The sequence below is a fragment of the Hetaerina americana genome, unplaced genomic scaffold (genome assembly GCF_022747635.1).
Source record: "Hetaerina americana unplaced genomic scaffold, ioHetAmer1.1.p SCAF_4, whole genome shotgun sequence".
Lineage (NCBI taxonomy): Eukaryota > Metazoa > Arthropoda > Insecta > Odonata > Calopterygidae > Hetaerina > Hetaerina americana.
In genome coordinates, this window is record NW_027286985.1 from 50,847,455 (window position 1) to 50,866,964 (window position 19,510).

The following is a 19,510-nucleotide window of genomic DNA, read 5'->3' on the forward strand; positions in this document are numbered from 1 at the left end:
CTTTTATAACAGATGAGCGATGACGACGTGAAAGGAATTTTTCCACGGCATTTCGCAGTTAAAGAGGAAATAATGTATTCAGCCAGAAAGGAGGCTGAGATGGCCAGAGATATAAAATTGGAAAGCGAAGAGATTCCCGCAAACGCGAGGAATCGTTTAAGTTACATTACCTGCAGCATAAAATGAAGAAAAAGGTCGCTTGCTCAGCTTGAAGCCGAGCAACCATCCATTTGAGATCGATGAAACCGAACAAAAATCATCGATTCAAGTCAAAATTTAATTTAAATCCCAAAAAATGTAAGATTAAAAATGTTTCAAATTTCGTCTTATAAATAAAATTCAAAATAAATACTGATATGTCCCATACTTCCTTAACCTAACATTTCTTTCCATATGGTTAATTTTGTGTCCGTTATAGAGTATAACGTACGTATATTCCATAGGTGTAATTGACTAATGGCTGTGTCGACTTTTTCGTTTTTTTTCCCCATGTGATTATTCATACCGCATTGCTTGCCATACATTTTCGTCTCACCCCTGAGTTAAATTATTCAAAGATGGATTGTATGGTGAATGCATAACTACAGACTCTTGTCTGCAATAACGTCTCCTAATGGTGACTAACGAATAAATACGCCAAAGTAGTTACCATATTATATGAGTTGCCAGCATTAGGTACCTAATTAGTAAGACAACGAACGGTCAAGCGAGGGGACCATGAATATATGCAAATAGCATTACATATATTCATTTATTGTTGCATAAGCTGAAGGATACATAGAATCTCAGCAGCGTAAATACGAGACAGAGGGCTAAAAAGGTCACTGAAATTAAGGCCGGCAAAGTAGTTTATTCAACTAGTTATGTAACTAATTTGTGAAATGAGGAATCAAAACTTTTGCATGATTTTACAATTTCGCAATTATCACATTAATAGATGAATATGAAGAAGCGACTAGACATAATGAATTAAGAAGGAGAGATTACTATTTTTACGAATGCATGAAGTTCTACTTTTCTCTGGATTAACAATCCGGAGTGATCTAATTAGAGAGTGATTCCCTATAGTGACTAGAGACTCAACGAGAGATTAAAATTATTTTTACTGAGAAACCCAGAAAAGAAAATTATTCTTACGAAGCCGGAGGGATAGTATGGTATGCAAAAACTTTAAAAATATCCAGAAGATCTCTCTTATTTACTGAAGATACGTTTTAAAACTACTACGCGCATGCATTTGAAGAATAAGGATTAATAATTCAAACGATTTCAAGTGAAATGTTTGCTCCCGAAGTCAAGACATATGCATAAAACTAAAAATATATAAATAGCTGTAACAATTCCAAATTTTTACGTGAACAAATGATATAGTAATTTCATTTTTCAATTACTTATATTTTCATTTTAAATGATATTATTACTTCATTATCATTTCTCCGGAAAATAATATTAAATTCCCCAAATCAATATATTATTCATTCTAGAAATTTGCCCAAGGCAGTCTGCCTCAGTACAATCCATATTTAGCATATCTTTCAAGTCGAGACGTAAAACAATTTATACACTTCATCTAAGTTATCTTACAAATTATCGAATCTAATTGGATTTAAAAGTAGAAATATATAACTTGAACGATGAAAGCAATCTTTTAAGTAATTAAGTTAATCCCTGTCCGAGCAATCGAAACGCTTGGAGGGAAACCTTCACGTTTGATCGGAATTTCCATAGGATAGAGCGATTAACAATCGATCCCACGGGGATCTGGATGCTTCGTCCGTCTCATCAAAGCCCCTAGCCGTGGCAAAGCAGGAAGAGATATTTCGCTTAGGAGCGATCGTTCGGGCATACCTTCGGCCGCTTTCCAGTGGGCGCTGTGGTGATGGTGCTGGTGATGCAGGCGTTTGGGCGATTGTGCGCCGCGGACCTGTATCCCCGTCGCGGCGAGGCGGGAGTGCTGCAAGTGGGGCGGCAGGCCGGCGACGGCGGCGGCGGCGTCCTGCGGGGAGGAAACAGGAGACGTGGGGTTAAGTTTCCTCCGAACCTCCTTCCCACTCGAAAGGACGAACGGACAAACGCCCGCCCCAGATACTCGCCAAACCACGCTGGTGTCCCCTCCCCCACCACCTCCGAACGCATCGTCATTTTACCGCGGCTGAGTGCTTGTCAACGACACTCCAGCGGCATCAAGGTTTAATACCGGTTTTGATATTTCTAGAAACGTGTTATGAATAGCACGTTAACTCCACGAGCAAAAAAAACAAACAAAAAAAACTGGACCCAGGTACATGACAGCACTCTGAATAAACAAAATTCTGACATTGTGAAGAAGTCAACTTAAAATATCAGGACAGAATGAGATGAAATGAGGGAAAATTGAATATTCCGTCTAGAAATGTCCGCATTTGAGGTTGATAAATATTATTATAACCTCATGTTTGTGATTTTGAGATGCGCCTGCTCCTATTTCAAAATTGCTGCAAAATTTCATTTGGATAGTTTTTAAATATAAATTGATGCCAATAAACTTTCATTATTTGCAGTTATTAAAATGCCACTGATATTTTTCGACCCAGTTTTTGGATGCATACACAAACTAGCCAACGCTGCATTTTTAAGGCTTATATAACACGACCCAATGGGACACCTTAAAATAAACCCTTTTTCAATTCCGCATACATACTCCCTCCCTTCATTCTCTCCTAGTTTTTCCTATCCCTATCTCGCCTGCTTACCATAAATTATGCATATAAATATATATATTTCAAAATATTTTTGTAATATTACGAGACCTTTTACGACGTAGCCAAGATACCCTAATGGCCCAGGTAACATATCTCCTTTAATTCAATTGAATGCAGCTTGATATTCCCGAGTGGGAAAGATGTTACTCATGAGGATGATATAAGACGGTTACTACTGTAACGACTATATGGTCATTCAAATCGACCTCGACGATTGACGTTATATTTTGCAATAGCATAATAATGAAAATAAATTAAAATCGTATTAATTAAGTTAACCCAGTTAAAATGGAGCCAAAAACAACTATAATTGAACGAAAACATTTTGAGTACAATTTTCTCATATAGTTATATAATTTACAATCAATGTACCAATTATCCGAGATTTTTTAAACTAATTTAGATAAAATAAAGTTTGAATATTTTATGCGTGTTATAAAATATCAAAAAAGTCAAAAACATTCATAATCGACGATGAAATGTTCCAATCACTTGAAAACAGGCGCTCTTCGGGAGGGGCTAGAAATGAGTGACATACATTCATGGATACATTTAACGAATTTAGTTTACCTTTCTAATACAGCAAATTTCTTAACTACTCGTACTTAATAATAACCTCCATTTATCAAGGCTTAAATGGATAGATTGATAGTATACATTTTGCACGTCTCCTCATATGGAAATGTATTTTAAAATTTGTTCAGCCTATGAACCTCGTATCATAGAAAAATAAACTCCTGCAGACATGGCGGAATCATAAATATCGATATTTTCTTTAACAACGAAGATACCTCCGCGATATTATAATTGCATAGCATGTAGGGAGATGCTCTCCGTTTATAAGTATACAGCGTTGTGAACCCCGCTCATAGATCAACTGCTCATGAAATAATTCATTTATAAATTAGTAATAAATTTTCTCAAGGCAAAAAGTTTAAATTACTCAACATAAGACTTGGAACGTTGAATATGCAAATAGCTCAGTAACAACAACTTAATTTATTAAAATGACTGGTTTAATAATTGTACCAGTTTTATATCAACGTCGAGAAAGCTGAAATGTAAGAATTAAATTTAAAACTTGTACACTTTTTGACGTAATTCTTTAAGTATCAACTCAGTTACCGTAATTTAATTGATAGAATAAATCAATTAACAGTAAATTACCTAAATGTTGGAGTTTTATAACGATCTGAACAGATTTCCGGCTTATAACCTCAGAAGCATCACCCGATATAAAAATTAGATCACAGTGATTGGAAAAATTCCAGGGATATTTATACTAATATTTCTTACATGTTTGACCTTTGCTACCACTGGGTTTTTTAGTTATAGCCGAGAATTCTACGGGTAAATTTCCATCTCTGATTGGAAAATAGTAATTTTGGCTATAAAGCAGATATTTAGAGAAAAAAGTGAAGCGAGAACTGGTTCTTTTACAAAAATTAACTTCGGCAAAAGGGCACACGGCCCTTCCAACCAGGGACTCTTGTTTGCTTAGAACTATATCAAGTTACCTCTGCATTCATCAGGAAGCTGACTCATATCAATTTTCAGTCGATCATTCATCCGGTGCAGATAAAAAGTAAGCCTAATCGGACCTGGCTGTCATTAAAATAGAAAGAAAAATGAAAAAATAAAAACATGTCCAATATTTTCCTTTTTTCCCTCTTGAACTAGAGAACACGAAAGATTCAATAAAAAATATATTTTTTCCAATAATCAGCCAAAAATAAATTTATTGTTTTATCCACATTCCAATTACGAACTTGAACGAAAAGTTACTTAAGAAATCGTCTGATCAGGAACCTTTTGTCAAAATACTTTTAGATGCAGAAAAATCAATTCAATTTTAGAGATAGAAATGCGTCTCTACGAGGAAAAATTGTCAAAGAGTATGCTCAAAGGTTCCATTTCAAATACAATCAATAATGCCGATGATTCAATGGAAAAAATTAAACTAACCTGTTTCTTCGACTGGAAGCAGAAAGCCATTTTTTTCTTTTTATCGTGAAAAAAGCTTGGTTTTTCCTGTAAGCGGGTAAAATAATTCTAAACCTAGTAGTCTTTATAAGTCTAATGGAGAATTTAATCCTTTGCAAACTTCTTCTTTTGTTCTGTTTTTCGCAAAAATGGAGAGGGAGAACCTGGTTGAAAGAATTCCCAAGATCATGAGTTCAAGAGCGTGGAGGATTTAGGACACTACATAAAATGCACTACAGCTACCACAACATTGTAAATGCCTACTTTTTGTAACTATTTCATTTCGCAATTATTTTATCTGATTCAGTGTATAGATAACCTGGGTCCACTTTAGGAAGGGTCATCCACCTCTATTTAAAGGCGATGGAGGTCATGATTTAAATAATGAACTACCAAAATGGAGCATACTCGGGTAAAAAATTGATATTAATTCTTCTTGGCAATATTAGATGACTATCAAAAAGTCATCAATTCAACAAGATTGGTATTGCTGGACCCTGGGAATCGGTTCAAACCAACAAAGTCGATTGTTTACTAAAACATTTTTCATAGTCATAGATGTTTTCCGCCAAAGCGTTCTATAATTCATTTTCAACAGGCCAGAAACCAAAGGTTTATCATCCACTCAATCAAACCTCCAATGGGATGCCTGAGTTTCACTTCGATGCGAGAAATTCCATTACTCATCCATCTCGCTTGACGCTTAGCTCATCCGTGTGACTACTAGTCACCAATCTAGAGTTTCAATTTAAATTCTCTTCTCTCAATTTTTTTTGCTCAAGTTTTTAAATTTTAATTCCCGCTCAATTTCCGTGCATGGGAAAATTTTTAATTTTAGTTTATCTTTTTTCCACTCTCTCTCTCTTGACTGCGCTGTCGTTCAAGCCACAAAAAGGCTCCATCCAATTTTCCTTCAGTCCAGCAAGTGTGTCGAAAAAACAAACAAAAACATACGCCTTTGCCATACATAGTCGGCAAACAAGGCCGATTTACTGGCCAACAAATATTTTATTATTGAATCGGATCTTGCTACTTGGACAGAAAAATAACGCTTTAATATCTTAATTAATATTTTCGTGGCAAAACTATTGAATGATGGGAAATAACGCCATCATACGTGCGGCTCACGATCATTCGTAGCAACGAGTAAGAGTTGTGGACAAGCATTGGCTCTACACTTACAAGAAACCTAAGTGGTGTGTTTTTACGGGTGCCATTACCAATGATTACTCTTGACAGAGAAAGGAATTGCACTTAGGTTTAGAATTAGTAACATATCTGTCTTGAATATAATAGGGGAGATAAAATTCATCTGTCAATAACACTGCTGTTGGCATAACCAGTAGTCATTAGTGGAGATGAGGGACAGCTATGGTGATTTGCGCCATTAGGGATAGTTGGGTAGTTTGGTAGAGATAGGATGCTCAGGAAATTTAGCGGGAAGAGTGGAGGTTAACCGTCTTCCTTAACTGACTCGTCCTTAATTTCTTAGAAATACTAAACACAAGAAGTATATACTTCACACTTTCAGGCTTCACTTCTTGGAATTGTTTTATGCCCATATTAAAATATCAACATCAAGTCTGTGGAAAATTACAAGCTCTCTCGATGAAGGCAATTAGTATAATTTGTACATTCTGGTAAAGAATTATCTCTGAAAATAATTATGCACATATGTGGACTTTTGGAACCCTTTTTACAATAGTTAACATCTTTTTCCCCACCGTATTGCATTCTTCATCACACCATTTTTCCTGTCGCTATTTCTACTTATTTCATCTTATTCGTCCATTTTCCCGTTGAAAATCATTTCCGCTTCCAACCTTCATCATTTCGTTCACTCCAAGATGTATTACCAAATCCTACCAAAGACTCTTCCTCAACTCTAATAAATCCTTTCCACACATGCCTTTATTTAAGGAAAAAGCTGTCTGCCATAGTGTCTTTACATTTGGATATGAGTTCAATAATTCATAAAGCTTCGAAATGTATTTAACTAGAAATGAAGCATTAGGAAACTATTGCTAATAAACCTTTTGTAAAAAAAGGAATACTGAACTATTCCTTAGTTTTTCCTGAACCCTAACGCGGTTATAAAGTCACCAAACCATTGCCGAGGAAAAACATACACAATAAAGTTTAGTTGACCCGCGGTCGGGATCAATAAAAAAGCGGAATTCTAGAAAAATTGTTGTATATCATCATGTATAAAAAATAAAGACGTACTCATAAAAAATAAATGAAAAAGCCAGCTATTCAAATTATGACCATTGCTAAGAGCTGATGATTATTGTGTCGGAACTAAAGCGATAAACGCGGATGCTATAAAATAAAGTTCATGAAAAATACGCAGCGTATTTTGACTGCCACTTCGGAACATGATTTATACAGGTTCATAAACGAAATGGGATTTTAAAACACGGCGCAACAACGATCATCAGAGGTGGTTGCTTCAGAACAATGAGAGTCGTGAAATGTTTTCCCATTTAAAAAAGGAAAAATACCCCGGAGGAGTAAAATCCACGATGGGCATTTGCATTTAGTCATTCCGCGTTAGTTTTCAATCCCGGCCTGGAGGGATTCATTATGAGACTCAGGAGAGTGCATTCGACATAGGGGGACCCATAGAGGGTGGAGGTGGCCTCAGAATATGCGATGTCCAGTTTGGAAGTGTTCCCAGCGCTCAGGAGGAGGTACCGCGCTCACCAGTCGGGATGTGTACGCGGGAGATGGCCTTGTCCCATCCGCCTCTCGGGAGTCTCCGGGGCCCGCCGGGACTCCACCAATTCGTCTTCGTCCCCGTGGAGGCTAAAATGCCCCGAAACGACCCATCAGGAACTTGGGCGAACGCCGCTCATAGAGGGCAGAACCTGGGTGGAGTCCCTCTGGGACAGTGGGCTGGTCATGATTGCTTCGATCGACTGACGATAAAATATGAGGATCACGAGAAAAAAAGGGAGGTCACATCATCACTCTTTTTCCCGCCCCAATTCCTCCAACCCTCCCATTCCCTCGGCCAGCGCTCCTACACCCTCGTCTCACGTTTCGTAATTAATAAATTGCTGGAGCGTGACCAGAAATACATCTCTGGGGGATGCGGTATGCTTTGAGGTAGACGTGTGGGGTTTCGATTTATTTGCCAATTTCATCGAGTCACGTATTTCTTTTGATGGTTTTTACTAACCAAAGCTTTTAAAATTCAGTTCAATGTTTTGAAACGTGATGAAGGTTGTAAATTTCACCCTTCATGTTCTAATGGTATTAAATTTCACGTATGCACTTTCGCAAATTTATACTTAACGGCGGAGAGAGAATGAAGTTTTTAAAAGAATAAAGACACCAATTTCCATGAGTCACCTGCCAAAAACTCTTTTAATAATTGAGTATGCCCTGTTGTCTGGAGAATGAGATTAATTCGTGGCATGAATAGTTAAATGCTATTCATGCCGCGAATTAATCTCATTCTCCAGACAATTCAAGGACTGCTCAATATCCGTGATCAGCGTCCTATCTTAATAGTGAACGGGAAAATGTACAATTTTTAATTCATTTTTACGAAAATTCAAGAGAATAATAAAGTGCAATGCAATTGATGAATGCACAGCCTTAATAAAAAGTATTTATCATTAAAAATACGCTTTCCATGTAACTAAATCATAAAAGGAGTCATGAAAGAAATGTATTAAATGCGATCATTAAGCGTTGAATTTTAGAAAATTTGAACTTACTACTACCATAAGGAATGTCTGGATTGAAGAATGAAAGGAAAGATCTGCACTATCCCAAAACATTTTCATTTCATGACAGACAAATTTTAGGTCATGCTGACGGTTAAAATAACCCGCAGAAATAACTTTCATATAATCAACATCGTAACATCTGTGAAATTACTACTTTAGATGAAATCTTACCCTAGGTTATAATGCAAATTTTTTGGTTGGTACTTTCCCGTGGTATCCTAGGGGGAAGGCTGTGAAATTATGGTCATTAAGGTACAATCTTATTGGAATTTTTTTTCTTCTGACCAAATGGAACAAAGCCTATGCGAAATGGGCTTTCAAATACTCCTCTTGAATTCCTTTTCAAACGACATTCCCAGAAAAATTCTGAAATGTCTCAAACGGAGAACTTTTATGTAAAGAATAAGGGCATACTATCCATATGTTGAGTGAGTTTCTACCAAAGAACCCAGGCGAGGTAAAGTCCACACGCGAAAATTATATTCCCAGTCAAGAGGCACCACACTAGGAAGAGAGGGGGAGCTGTATCGATGATCGAGATCACCACTCCTGGAATGGATTAAACTCTTGAAAATCGAGCCACGCCTATCGGTAACATATCCCTCATCATTGGTCGTAAGTACACAGGTTCGGCAAACGCTGGGAAACACATCAATCGTCCCTCGCTTAACAGATGTTTGCCAAGACATTCCCGCGAAGAAACCTCGGACTCGACCGCCCCAGATAAAAAAAATGTGCAACAAAAAGAGAGAGAGAAAAGCGAAAATTGGGGAAACGTTCCCTTATCTGCTTGGGGCGACTGGTGAGAGAGGGAGAGAGAGGAGAAGAAGCCCCAGCAGTGCCGTTCCTCACACGTGACAGCCCCCGCTCTCTCCGCTCCCTCTTTCACCCCTCCTTCCTCTCGCCCTATAGCGCCACCTCCTCATCCCATCCTATCTCTCTCTCCTATTTACTCCTTCGTCCCCCTCGGGGATCCAACACGTCAACCGACGCCCGGGCTGCTCGCTCCTTCTTCTCTCCCCAACCTCTCCCCAGCCATTCTCGAAGCAAAGCGAAAAAGAAGACTACTGTACCGCTCGGAACCGTGATATTTTCCGCCAATTGAAAAAGTACGACTCGACTTGAAAGAGAATTTTCCCCTTCCCCCTCCTCATTCTCTCCTTCTCTCCCTCCTATGGAAGGTAATCCCATCCGCTCCATCGGAGCAGGGCAGTGGTAAGGGGGAGTTCGGTAGGCGTTAATTTGTAAATCCATTCGAGAGATGTCTACTCATCTGCACGTGAGCTCTCCGAACACCCGTTCGGGTGCTCGGGTGTTTGAGGGGTGCCGGAGCGAGGGGAATCCGCCCTCGAGGCAACTGGAGTAATGCTGAGGACGCCGTCCCTTCTCCCCCATCCACTTGACGAGCTCCCCTCAGCCCCCCCCCCTGCGACCCGCATGAATGAATGAATGAATAATGCGGTGGGATGAAATAGGATGGCGGTCGCGAAGGATACCGTTGAATGGCGCGACGCGTCACGGCGTCTGGTACCCGTGTAACACCCAGCCACGACCTCCGTGCCACCGTCTGAGGAGCCGCTAGTGGACGCGGACACCGCAAAACATAGGAAGGATGTTTACGTTGAGGACTTCCCTATTTCCATACACACAAGACACATTACATTTGAAATCCCTTCCAATCAGCCACAATGTTTCTCGCTTCTTATTTTCAATACGATGAGTGGTGGGGTAAGTTATTCAAATGGTTGATCGGAATTCAAGTGGACTCGTTGGTTTACTAGTTAGAGAGCCCTAGTTTGGTTTTGAGTAACGCCCGTGTTGTCCCCTCAGTTTTCCCGGGCTGGGTGATTGGTCGAATTTCTAGGAAACCGCAGGTGTTAGAAGAAAAAGAAATGTCTTCACAGTTGCTTCCACCCCCGCCCCCACCCTGTACTCATTTCACACGTTATCAAGCTGAGTACGAGATGATCTTTTCACTCACGCATAAAACCCAACTTCTTGTTGATTTCTGTGGTTGTATTATAAACTGAGTTTTGTGCTCTTATTGATAATGGTATTTCACCATACGACAAGTAATAATAGACTATAGGAAGCGTGGGTAGTTAATTTGTCCTGTAAATACACTATTTTAATTCAATAAAGACTTTTTGGGGAGTATTCTGATTAATTTATTAAAATAAAAGAAAACTCCTTTATTCCTTGTATTTTGAATTATGAGCCCCTCGTAAGGACCCCTGGTGTTCTATTTTGTAAAACATTTTAAATCTCGTACTTCCTAGTGAATTTTCATTGAATTCACGGCCGCCCTACAGTTTGAAATTTGAATATAAAATTTACATTATGATATATTTAAAATTTTCTTTCTATATTTTCTATATTTTTCTAAAGTTCCTTTTGAAGCTCATTGACCTTACATTTTATCGTGTACCATTATTTCCACACGTATTTTACCTATCCGTTTTATTTCCTCCCCCTTGTAGTGATGTAATATTAGGATGCCATTAATAGATGACATCGAAATGAAACCATCCTCTGTATTTTATTCATATAAAATATTTCTAGTTCGTTATTCGACCATACTTAAAAATTTTCTGTCATTTATTTTTATAATGATCACTGTTATATGATTTGATAAGTTCTAGTAGGACTTTCTGTCTCTGGTAATTAATTAAAACTCAGCAACGTTTCCGTAAAAGATTGAACGCCTCGGGGACATCCAACGTCTGGTTAACTTTGGAAAAAGTTTTCTTAAATCCTATGCCAGAGAATAACATTTACCCAGCTGGTGACTGAGTATTTATGTTCTCAATCGCAGAGAAAGTCTGGAAAGGCTTTTTCATTGGCTAAAGCAGTATTAACACGAATCCAAGGGTCATAACAACTTTGATAATAAGAAAATACAAGCGATCACGAAACTACAGAAAAAAACATGAGGAAGAATCAATCTTGGGAGCTCTAAAAATAAGAATTAATATCTAATTGAGAAACTCTCGAACACTGGGGAATCAGTGTCAGAGTTTTGGAATTGTGAATCAGTTAGCAATTGTGAAATTTATAAAAGTACTTGATGAAATCACAAAAATATATATACGCACAGTAATTTAAAAAAAAGTAGCGCTAAGGAGCTGAATTGAATCAAAAGACTAAGTTTAAACCTATAGCACAAAAAAAGAGGGCATGAAAATATTGACGTATATACGATACAGCTCTAGTTGTATTCCTCAGACACCTGAAGCTGTCGAAACATTAAGAAATACAAAGGGTAAGTAAGGTAAGTGTGTCCTCTTTTTTGAGCTCTTTGTGTGATATCATCGTTTTAAAAATTATGTACAAAAACACGAGGTATAAAAATATTTACATACATATAAATATGTGTGTTGTCATTACTGGTAATCAACCGACTAGGGTAGGTTTTGGATGAACACAGACTACACAATGCTACAATGGAAGGAATTGATTAACAGTTCCTTCCTTCTCTTCCTTGAGAAAGGTGGCCTGTACCACCAAAAATTCGAAAACTAGTGAGTTTATTTCTTTTCATGTGCTTCTGTGCACAATTTTCAATTGCTTATATTTAACAATAATACTACATGTCACTAAAATGTAAAATGAACCGTTACATTTAAAGTGAAGAGAAAGTAATCTCAGGATACTCCGGATCCGGTAAATACTCGAAAAAAAATTCAAAATAAAGTAATAATTTTAAGTAGGAACATTAAAATCATTACTCTCAAATGTTAAAGATAGTCTAACGTATACATTTAATCTTTTGAAACCTGTGACGTCACTCTTTGCACAGAGTGTGAGTAAATTCGACTTTGTACATAAGCAGCTTCCGGCTTTGTGTAGAGCGTGAAATATTTCGACGAAATGCTATTTTTTTAAGAAAACGAATATCAACCACTCTAACAAGGAAATCTCACACCCTTAAAGCCGACAGTCATTCTACATATAAATTTAGCGAAGACAAATTTATCATTTTGCTTGAGATCAACACGAGCGTTCAGCGCTGACCAGTCTTATCAATGTCCGCTGCACTGCTGCACACGAAGCGCAAAGAGAGCAAGGAAAATGCAAATTATAACCACGTGAACTGAAAAACCGACATAAACTGGAATTGGGTATTCCCCGGCGATGAGGATTCAAGCTCAAACGTCACGAGGAAGAGGGTTCAGCCAAACTTCTGCTGTCACCGTTTTTGGGTGATCTCCGCGAGAACTTCCGCCGAACCATCGAAATCGGTGAAGCCTTCGGCGGAAAGTTTTTCTCCCGCAGCAAAAGTTGACCGTGCGCCACCCAATTACCTGCACCTCCGAGACCCATAGCCAAACGAGACTATACCGATGGCTGACGAGCCGCCATTCCAACAGCGATAGAAGCAGAGACGGAAGTCTCGAGGGTAATCGAGAAGGAGCAAACTTCTCTCTACCCATTGAGTTCCATTCCTATGGAAACCTATTGAGTATCCATTTATCCCCGACCATCTCTGAACTATGGTATATTCTCACAGGAATCAGTTTTAGTCAAAGAGCTTTTGGGGTCCATTCTCCCTGGAATTGTTGAAGCTTTCCTGTGGTTTGACATATGCCGAAAACAGCTCGCTCGAACATAGCTCGAAGATGGCTATGTCAAGGTTTCAGCAGAGATCATTCCTAATCGGAATCGAAAATTAAGGTATTTTCCCTCACTGCTATTTTTTTATGATTTTTTCAAAATTGGCATTTCGTCCTCCAAAATTCTCATTCCCTTCAAAGTAATCAAATTAGAACCAATAGTTTACTGATTTCCAATATGACATTACGTTGATTTAGAATTCCAAGCGGGAGATCAGCTAGTAGAGAACAAAGATCTCAAAGAGGGGATAAATATTACATTACTTCCTCATTCGTTCCATCAGACACTGGAGGGAAGTCAGTTTTAAAAATAGTATTTTAAATGGGGCTTTTGACACATGCACAAAAAATCACATATAAAAGAAATTTATTATATTAATTGACCCTATTACTACCACCATTGTAAGTTTTCATCATTCACAGATCTATGATTTAATTTCCAATATAAACTTCAAGTAATATTTCCATTTAACCGTTCTGCAAGTACCACGGGTAATTAATATATGCCTAGATTTTGTCCTCTATATACTGATTAGTAGGAATGTCTAATTTTCTTAACTTAGGTATATATCCTTGACTTCAATTAATATAAAAATCAGATCAATCTAATACTATTCTTTATATGACCAAACTCAGAGAAATATGCTATATATCATAGGAAAAGGTGTTTGATTAACAAGTTGATATCTACATAGATTTTATTTAGAGAAGCAGATAAATTGGCGGCATATATACCACCTAAATAGACAATACTTCATTCGGTGTATATTGATGTCAAAGTTCGAAAACAGATTCTCAGTTACCCTTAGACTCGCACTGTTAGTCATCTCTCATCTTGGGATTATCTTAGGTCCCATATATCAACACTTAAGATATATTTAAATGTAAAAAACAACTTCCAAAAAATTTCCATTGGTCTGCTGGACAATAATTATGCTGAACATAAGCTATCCCTTTAATCAAACAGAATATTTCGATTGCCAAGGGGAAAGGATTCTAACTACAAGGCGAAAGACTCGAAGTATTTACATTCCTAATTCACGTGATGCTGTCTATCTTTAAGTTTGTCGATCTCCACAGCACGACCTTGAAATTTTAAATAAGCATTTACCTTTTGCATCCCAGATCTTTCTGATGCGGCAGAGAGGAGAGATTGCACCTTCCAGTACGACCATTGCAACCGCCCGCCTTGCTCTCCCTCTCTCTTTCTCGCATCGGGCGTTTAAAACACACCCCGATACCCCCTGTGAGGTAAACGTGGAGGTCCATTATTTAGCAGTCAATCATATTTCATTTACCCCAAGGCTGATCCGTATTTCACCTAGTCTATTGTTTCCCGACGAAGGGAGAAAATTAAAATTTTAAAACTTGAAAATCCACATTTCCTGGCCAAAGATTTCATTACCAATGTATATTGGAGACCACAATTTATTTCCCTTCAATAATCCACCGAGCTCTTTTCAAATAGCTACAAACTATTGTGCGTCACGCAAAAATGAAATATAAATAATTTGATTGCAAAAATTTCATTTTAACTTGGTTATTTTGCAGGCGAGTGCTTAAACCCGCAGCTAAAATTAAACGCTGAAAACAATGACGAAAAACGAAAAGGCACTCCGTTATTTTTTCGAATATTCGCGGCTGGAGTGAAATATTATAGATGTTAAAAATAATTATTGACCAAAGACGTTCAATAGTATACTCAATCAAATCCTCATCAACTAAATATTCTATAAAGGCGAAAAGAAATAATTCATTATTAATATTACTGTGCGAGTAAGAAAAAGTTCAAGAATAAAAACAATTAGATAAAGTAATGCCAGTATATGGAGGCTATTAAGTTACATAATGTAATTTAATAATACTAAGGGCTTCCAGAGTTAAATTTGCTTGCATTAAAGGCATGGTACATTGATGATAACTTGATAAACTCATTGCATTGTGCTACGCAAAAGATATATATTTTTTAGTTAGGATTGGAGTGTTGCCACTGTTACAAAAATTCCTGGTTTAGCGTTTCTTTCGGACTGCACTAGCGTCGCCAGGAGCAAATTTTGCTTTAGTGTAAAGTGCAGCAAAATTCTACGATTAAAAATGATATTTTTTTTAAACATTTTGGTAAATATCATTCACTAGACGTTCCCCATGAGGTAATGCATAGCGCATACGTACATTGTGAGCTAACTTAGATCTCTCATTTAATAATATTTTTTATTACATGGTTCATTAGTATTTTTATAAGATAATACCACGGCACGATATTATGTCAGAATTCAGACCACATTAAATGGCACCTGTACCTGAATTCACCGAATTGGAATAAGTGACATGAAGGCTAAAACAGTTCATGTTCACTAGGACAACGACAAGCCCGTCTGTAGTTGACTGATTTAGGAGGTGCTTGTAATTTCGGAGGTTGCGCGGCTTCACTGCCGTTACATGCTCTACACAGCACAGGTCATTTAAATATCATCAAGGGTTACCGATCCCAAGATTGATTTGTAGCAACTATCCTGTTCTTTACCAATTTCTTCATTTCTTCATAGCCCCTTGTGCCGATAGATGGTAAATTATAATTTTTAACTGCTGCATTATTATATTATTTGTTTCTCATATTGTTTAATTTTTAGATCATGCGACAGGGGCTGACCGAGACGTATTTTTCCTTTATTTGAATCAAGAATGTCCTCACTAATTTCGCTGTTTTGAACATCGCTGGTTTTTCAATATTTGTGCGGATACTTGTTTTAACTTCTATTGCTTCGACGTAGCTGAATTTTTTTCTGGCGTCGACTGCTATGAACATTACGTTTTTCACAGCCATTGCGTCATTTCGATCCAAGAGCTCTTTCAACCCAATGCCCAGGGGAGTGTATTTATGCATTTTTTGTCTTCCTTTTGCTTTTATTATTTGGTAGACTACCATTTAAGGTAGCTTTTCGGTGGAAACAGACGAAACCACTGTATTTCCTAGCCTCGTCTAACAAGAGACAACCAGCACCCCCCACCAAATTAAGCTGCCAAATTCCTCCCCTCCGAATTCCTCCGTTCATGTCACATTATAACCATGACTTTTTAAAATGATATATGATACAGAAGTCAATAATAAACCATACAAATAGAGATAAGTCAGCTATTGAGTAATATCATATGGTATGACCTTCATCATTTCAACTTTTCAAGTAAATAAAATACTTGAAGAAATACCTCCTTATACTTGTAAGTAGTCGATGTAGTTTCAAAGTTTTCAAAGAGAGAGATTGAATGGACTTGTTCACCTGAAATCATTTCTATTAACAAGGGTGGATTAAGCTCCCAGAACCTCGGGGATAAGTATCTCCTAATATTTCTTAAGGATCGCTGGTTCTCCTTTGACTAGGACACAAGTAATATACATACAGTGTTCGTCCGGAAAATAAGTGTACTGATTTTTTCCCGCCGCTCCAGGCGCGCCCAGCACCGCTCTGACGGGCTGCGATTGGAGGGGAGTATGTTGGCAAGCGACGCTGAAAAAGGCAGTCGGCTCTGAGCTGTGGTGTAGTGAGGAGCTCTGTTAACGCGAACCTCCACGCTCGACCCCCAGGTCACGGAACGCGATGCCGAAGTTTTTGGAGCAGCGTTATTCCATCAAATTTGCGGTAAAGCTTGGGAAATCGTCTACCGAAACTGTCGGTATGATTAACCAGGCTTACGGGGAGTCAGCCATGTCCAGAAACATGATCTTTCAGTGGCACAAGATGTTAGTGGAGGGCAGAGAAGAGGTCGACGACGAACCACGGCCTGGACGCCCATCAACGACACTCTCCGACGAAAATGTGCGAAAAGTTCGCGATGTACTGAACTCTAATCGTCGTCTTAGTGTTCGGATGATAGCAGAGCAGTGTAATGTGCCAAAAACAATAGTGCACGAGATTATTAGGCACCAATTACAGATGCGAAAAATTTGTGCAAAGTTGGTGCCGAAAGTGCTCAGTGATGATCAAAGACTCAATCGTTTGGAAATCGCGACACAACTTGCGGATTACTGCAAAAATGATCCACATTTTTTAGAGAACGTTGTTTCGGGTGACGAGACGTGGATCTTTGAGTACGACCCGGAGTCGAAGAGACAAAGTGCGGAGTGGCACACCCCATCATCGCCCCGTCAAAAGAAAGCTCGCATGAGCAAATCTCGGATCAAGGCGATGCTCATTGTCTTTTTTGACAAAAGGGGAGTCGTCCACTACGAATTTGTACCTGAACGACAAACTGTAAATGCTGCATTTTACGTCCAAGTGCTCAACAGGCTTCGAAAACGAGTCGCCCGCATCCAGCCAGCGATCAAAAACATCTGGCGGCTGCATCACGACAATGCGCCGTCTCACACCGCGCTTGTCGTGTCGGACTTCTTGGCCAAGCACGGCGTGGCAACGCTGCCGCACCCGCCCTACAGCCCGGACTTGGCACCACCGGACTTCTTTCTGTTCCCGAAGATAAAGAGGAGTTTGAAAGGAACGCGATACGGGACTTTGGACGCCGTCAAAGAGGCCGTGACGACGTGTCTTCGAGAGGTTCCCGGTGATGTCTTCGCGGGAACGTTCCAGGAATGGGAACGCCGCTGGAACAAGGGTATCGACTCACAAGGGTCCTATTTTGAGGAATATTAGCTTAAGATATGTAAAAGTGTAATAATTTTTTTTCCCGAACTAAGTACACTTATTTTCCGGACGAACCCTGTATATACATATAATATGCATGTTACCATACACTCATACCAACGTATACATGTATGATCGTACGGTCGGACCAATCATGCGTAATGCTCTGTCGTAAAAATGTTCCATGTTTTGTGTTTTTCACCTTATAAAAATCACATTTACCTCTCCTTTCGTATGATTTACTCTTAGTATGACATTGAGTATTAAATACAATGGGCCAGTGGAGAATATTATCTTTTTCCGTTTAATGTTAAAAAACCGTCTATCTAAGGCGTAATGAAATCTGTAATCCCTCATTTACTATAACACAAGAGGAAAAAATCACTTTAAGGAACTCTTCTTATCCCGAAATCATAGAATAAATGCCTGTAAACATAGACAAGATATAAATTACGCATAACACAAAGATGATGCAAAAATATAATGTTAAAAAAGTTATTGGTAATGGGCATTTCTTGGTGGAATTTTTATGTACAAACATTTTTCCGATTAGAAACTTAAGCCAACATTTGTATGTGCATTAAATTTCTAAAAATACATTTCCAATAAAGATATTGACAATGAGGTTTTGTACCACAATGAGATAAAATAATAACCACATTATTCGCGTATCACAAAGTCTTTACCAATCTTTACAATTTTTCTCAGAGTACGTTTCCTGAATTCTCTCCACTAGGCAAAACCTTTTTTTATTATAAAATTCATTCCACCTGCTCTACTCTATTACATATATGCCGAATGACTTTGATGTTTAACTAAGACTATGTACTTTTGGAGATTACGTACTTTTTCTTTCCCGCTCAACAGTCGCTACATATCCATGAATGACGGGATTCCTATGGCTTAAAAAAATAAAAAATAAGACCTAATTAATAAGTGCCACATGTATTTCCATTCAGGACTTGACCTTTTCCCATGCCTTCCTCGATTCTTCATCGGCTTAAGGATCAAAGAGAACTGTAGATTACGGAACATCGTATCTCATTCACATTCATGACGCTGATCATCTCACCTTTCCATCCAATATCGCTACTTGAGCTGAATGATTCATGAATTAGTTTAAAATAAGATTCCTATCCTTTCAGTATATTTCTGCTATTTCTACAATTTTTTTGGTCAAAATATATCTTCAGGGTCTAGTTGATGCAGCTGATGCTTTCTGCATTTCTTACGAATATCTCTCATTGGGTTCCATTAATGTATCTATTTAAGTTTTAAATGTTTTGTACCTATTTTTAACCGAAAGCAATCTTCATATTAATAAAGGTCATCCCTCTCTCATATACGAGCTGGTGATTCTTATACCTACCTTTTCCATACGCAAAGACCAAACCTTTTCCATATCAAAAAACTGACTTACAGTTCTCACACAATATTTATTTTATCTTTTTCCTCGTTATAATAAAATCTCATGGCAAAATTCCCATCTTATATCAACAAATTCAGCCCAATTATTTTAAATCCTCAGTAGAAATAAGCTCAAAAATGTCATTTCATTTTTCCACATACCAACTCGCATGGCAAGTTTTGCGCTGGAACCATTATTTCAATATTTTATCACTATTTCCTTCAGAATATTTTATCTCCCCACATAGTTTTCCTGCAAACAATAATTTTTCATTCATATCGCATTGCTTGTGTTTATCTAAGTTAACTGGCGTAATATTTGTCACATCAAGTTCCTTTTCATTCTCTGTCCAACTTTGCCAAAATCTCTTTCGTTTCCATTAATAAAT

General features: G+C 38.1%; 1 protein-coding gene across 1 annotated transcript in view; it reads right to left on the bottom strand.

Moving 5' to 3' along the window:
• LOC139692386 (uncharacterized) overlaps window positions 1-19,510 on the bottom strand; it is a 251,312-nt gene that overhangs the window by 48,779 nt on the left and 183,023 nt on the right. The window contains exon 2 of the mRNA XM_071590550.1: window positions 1,849-1,996. Within this exon, the coding sequence (XP_071446651.1) occupies window positions 1,849-1,996 (148 nt within the window). The remainder of the gene's footprint in view (window positions 1-1,848; window positions 1,997-19,510) is intronic.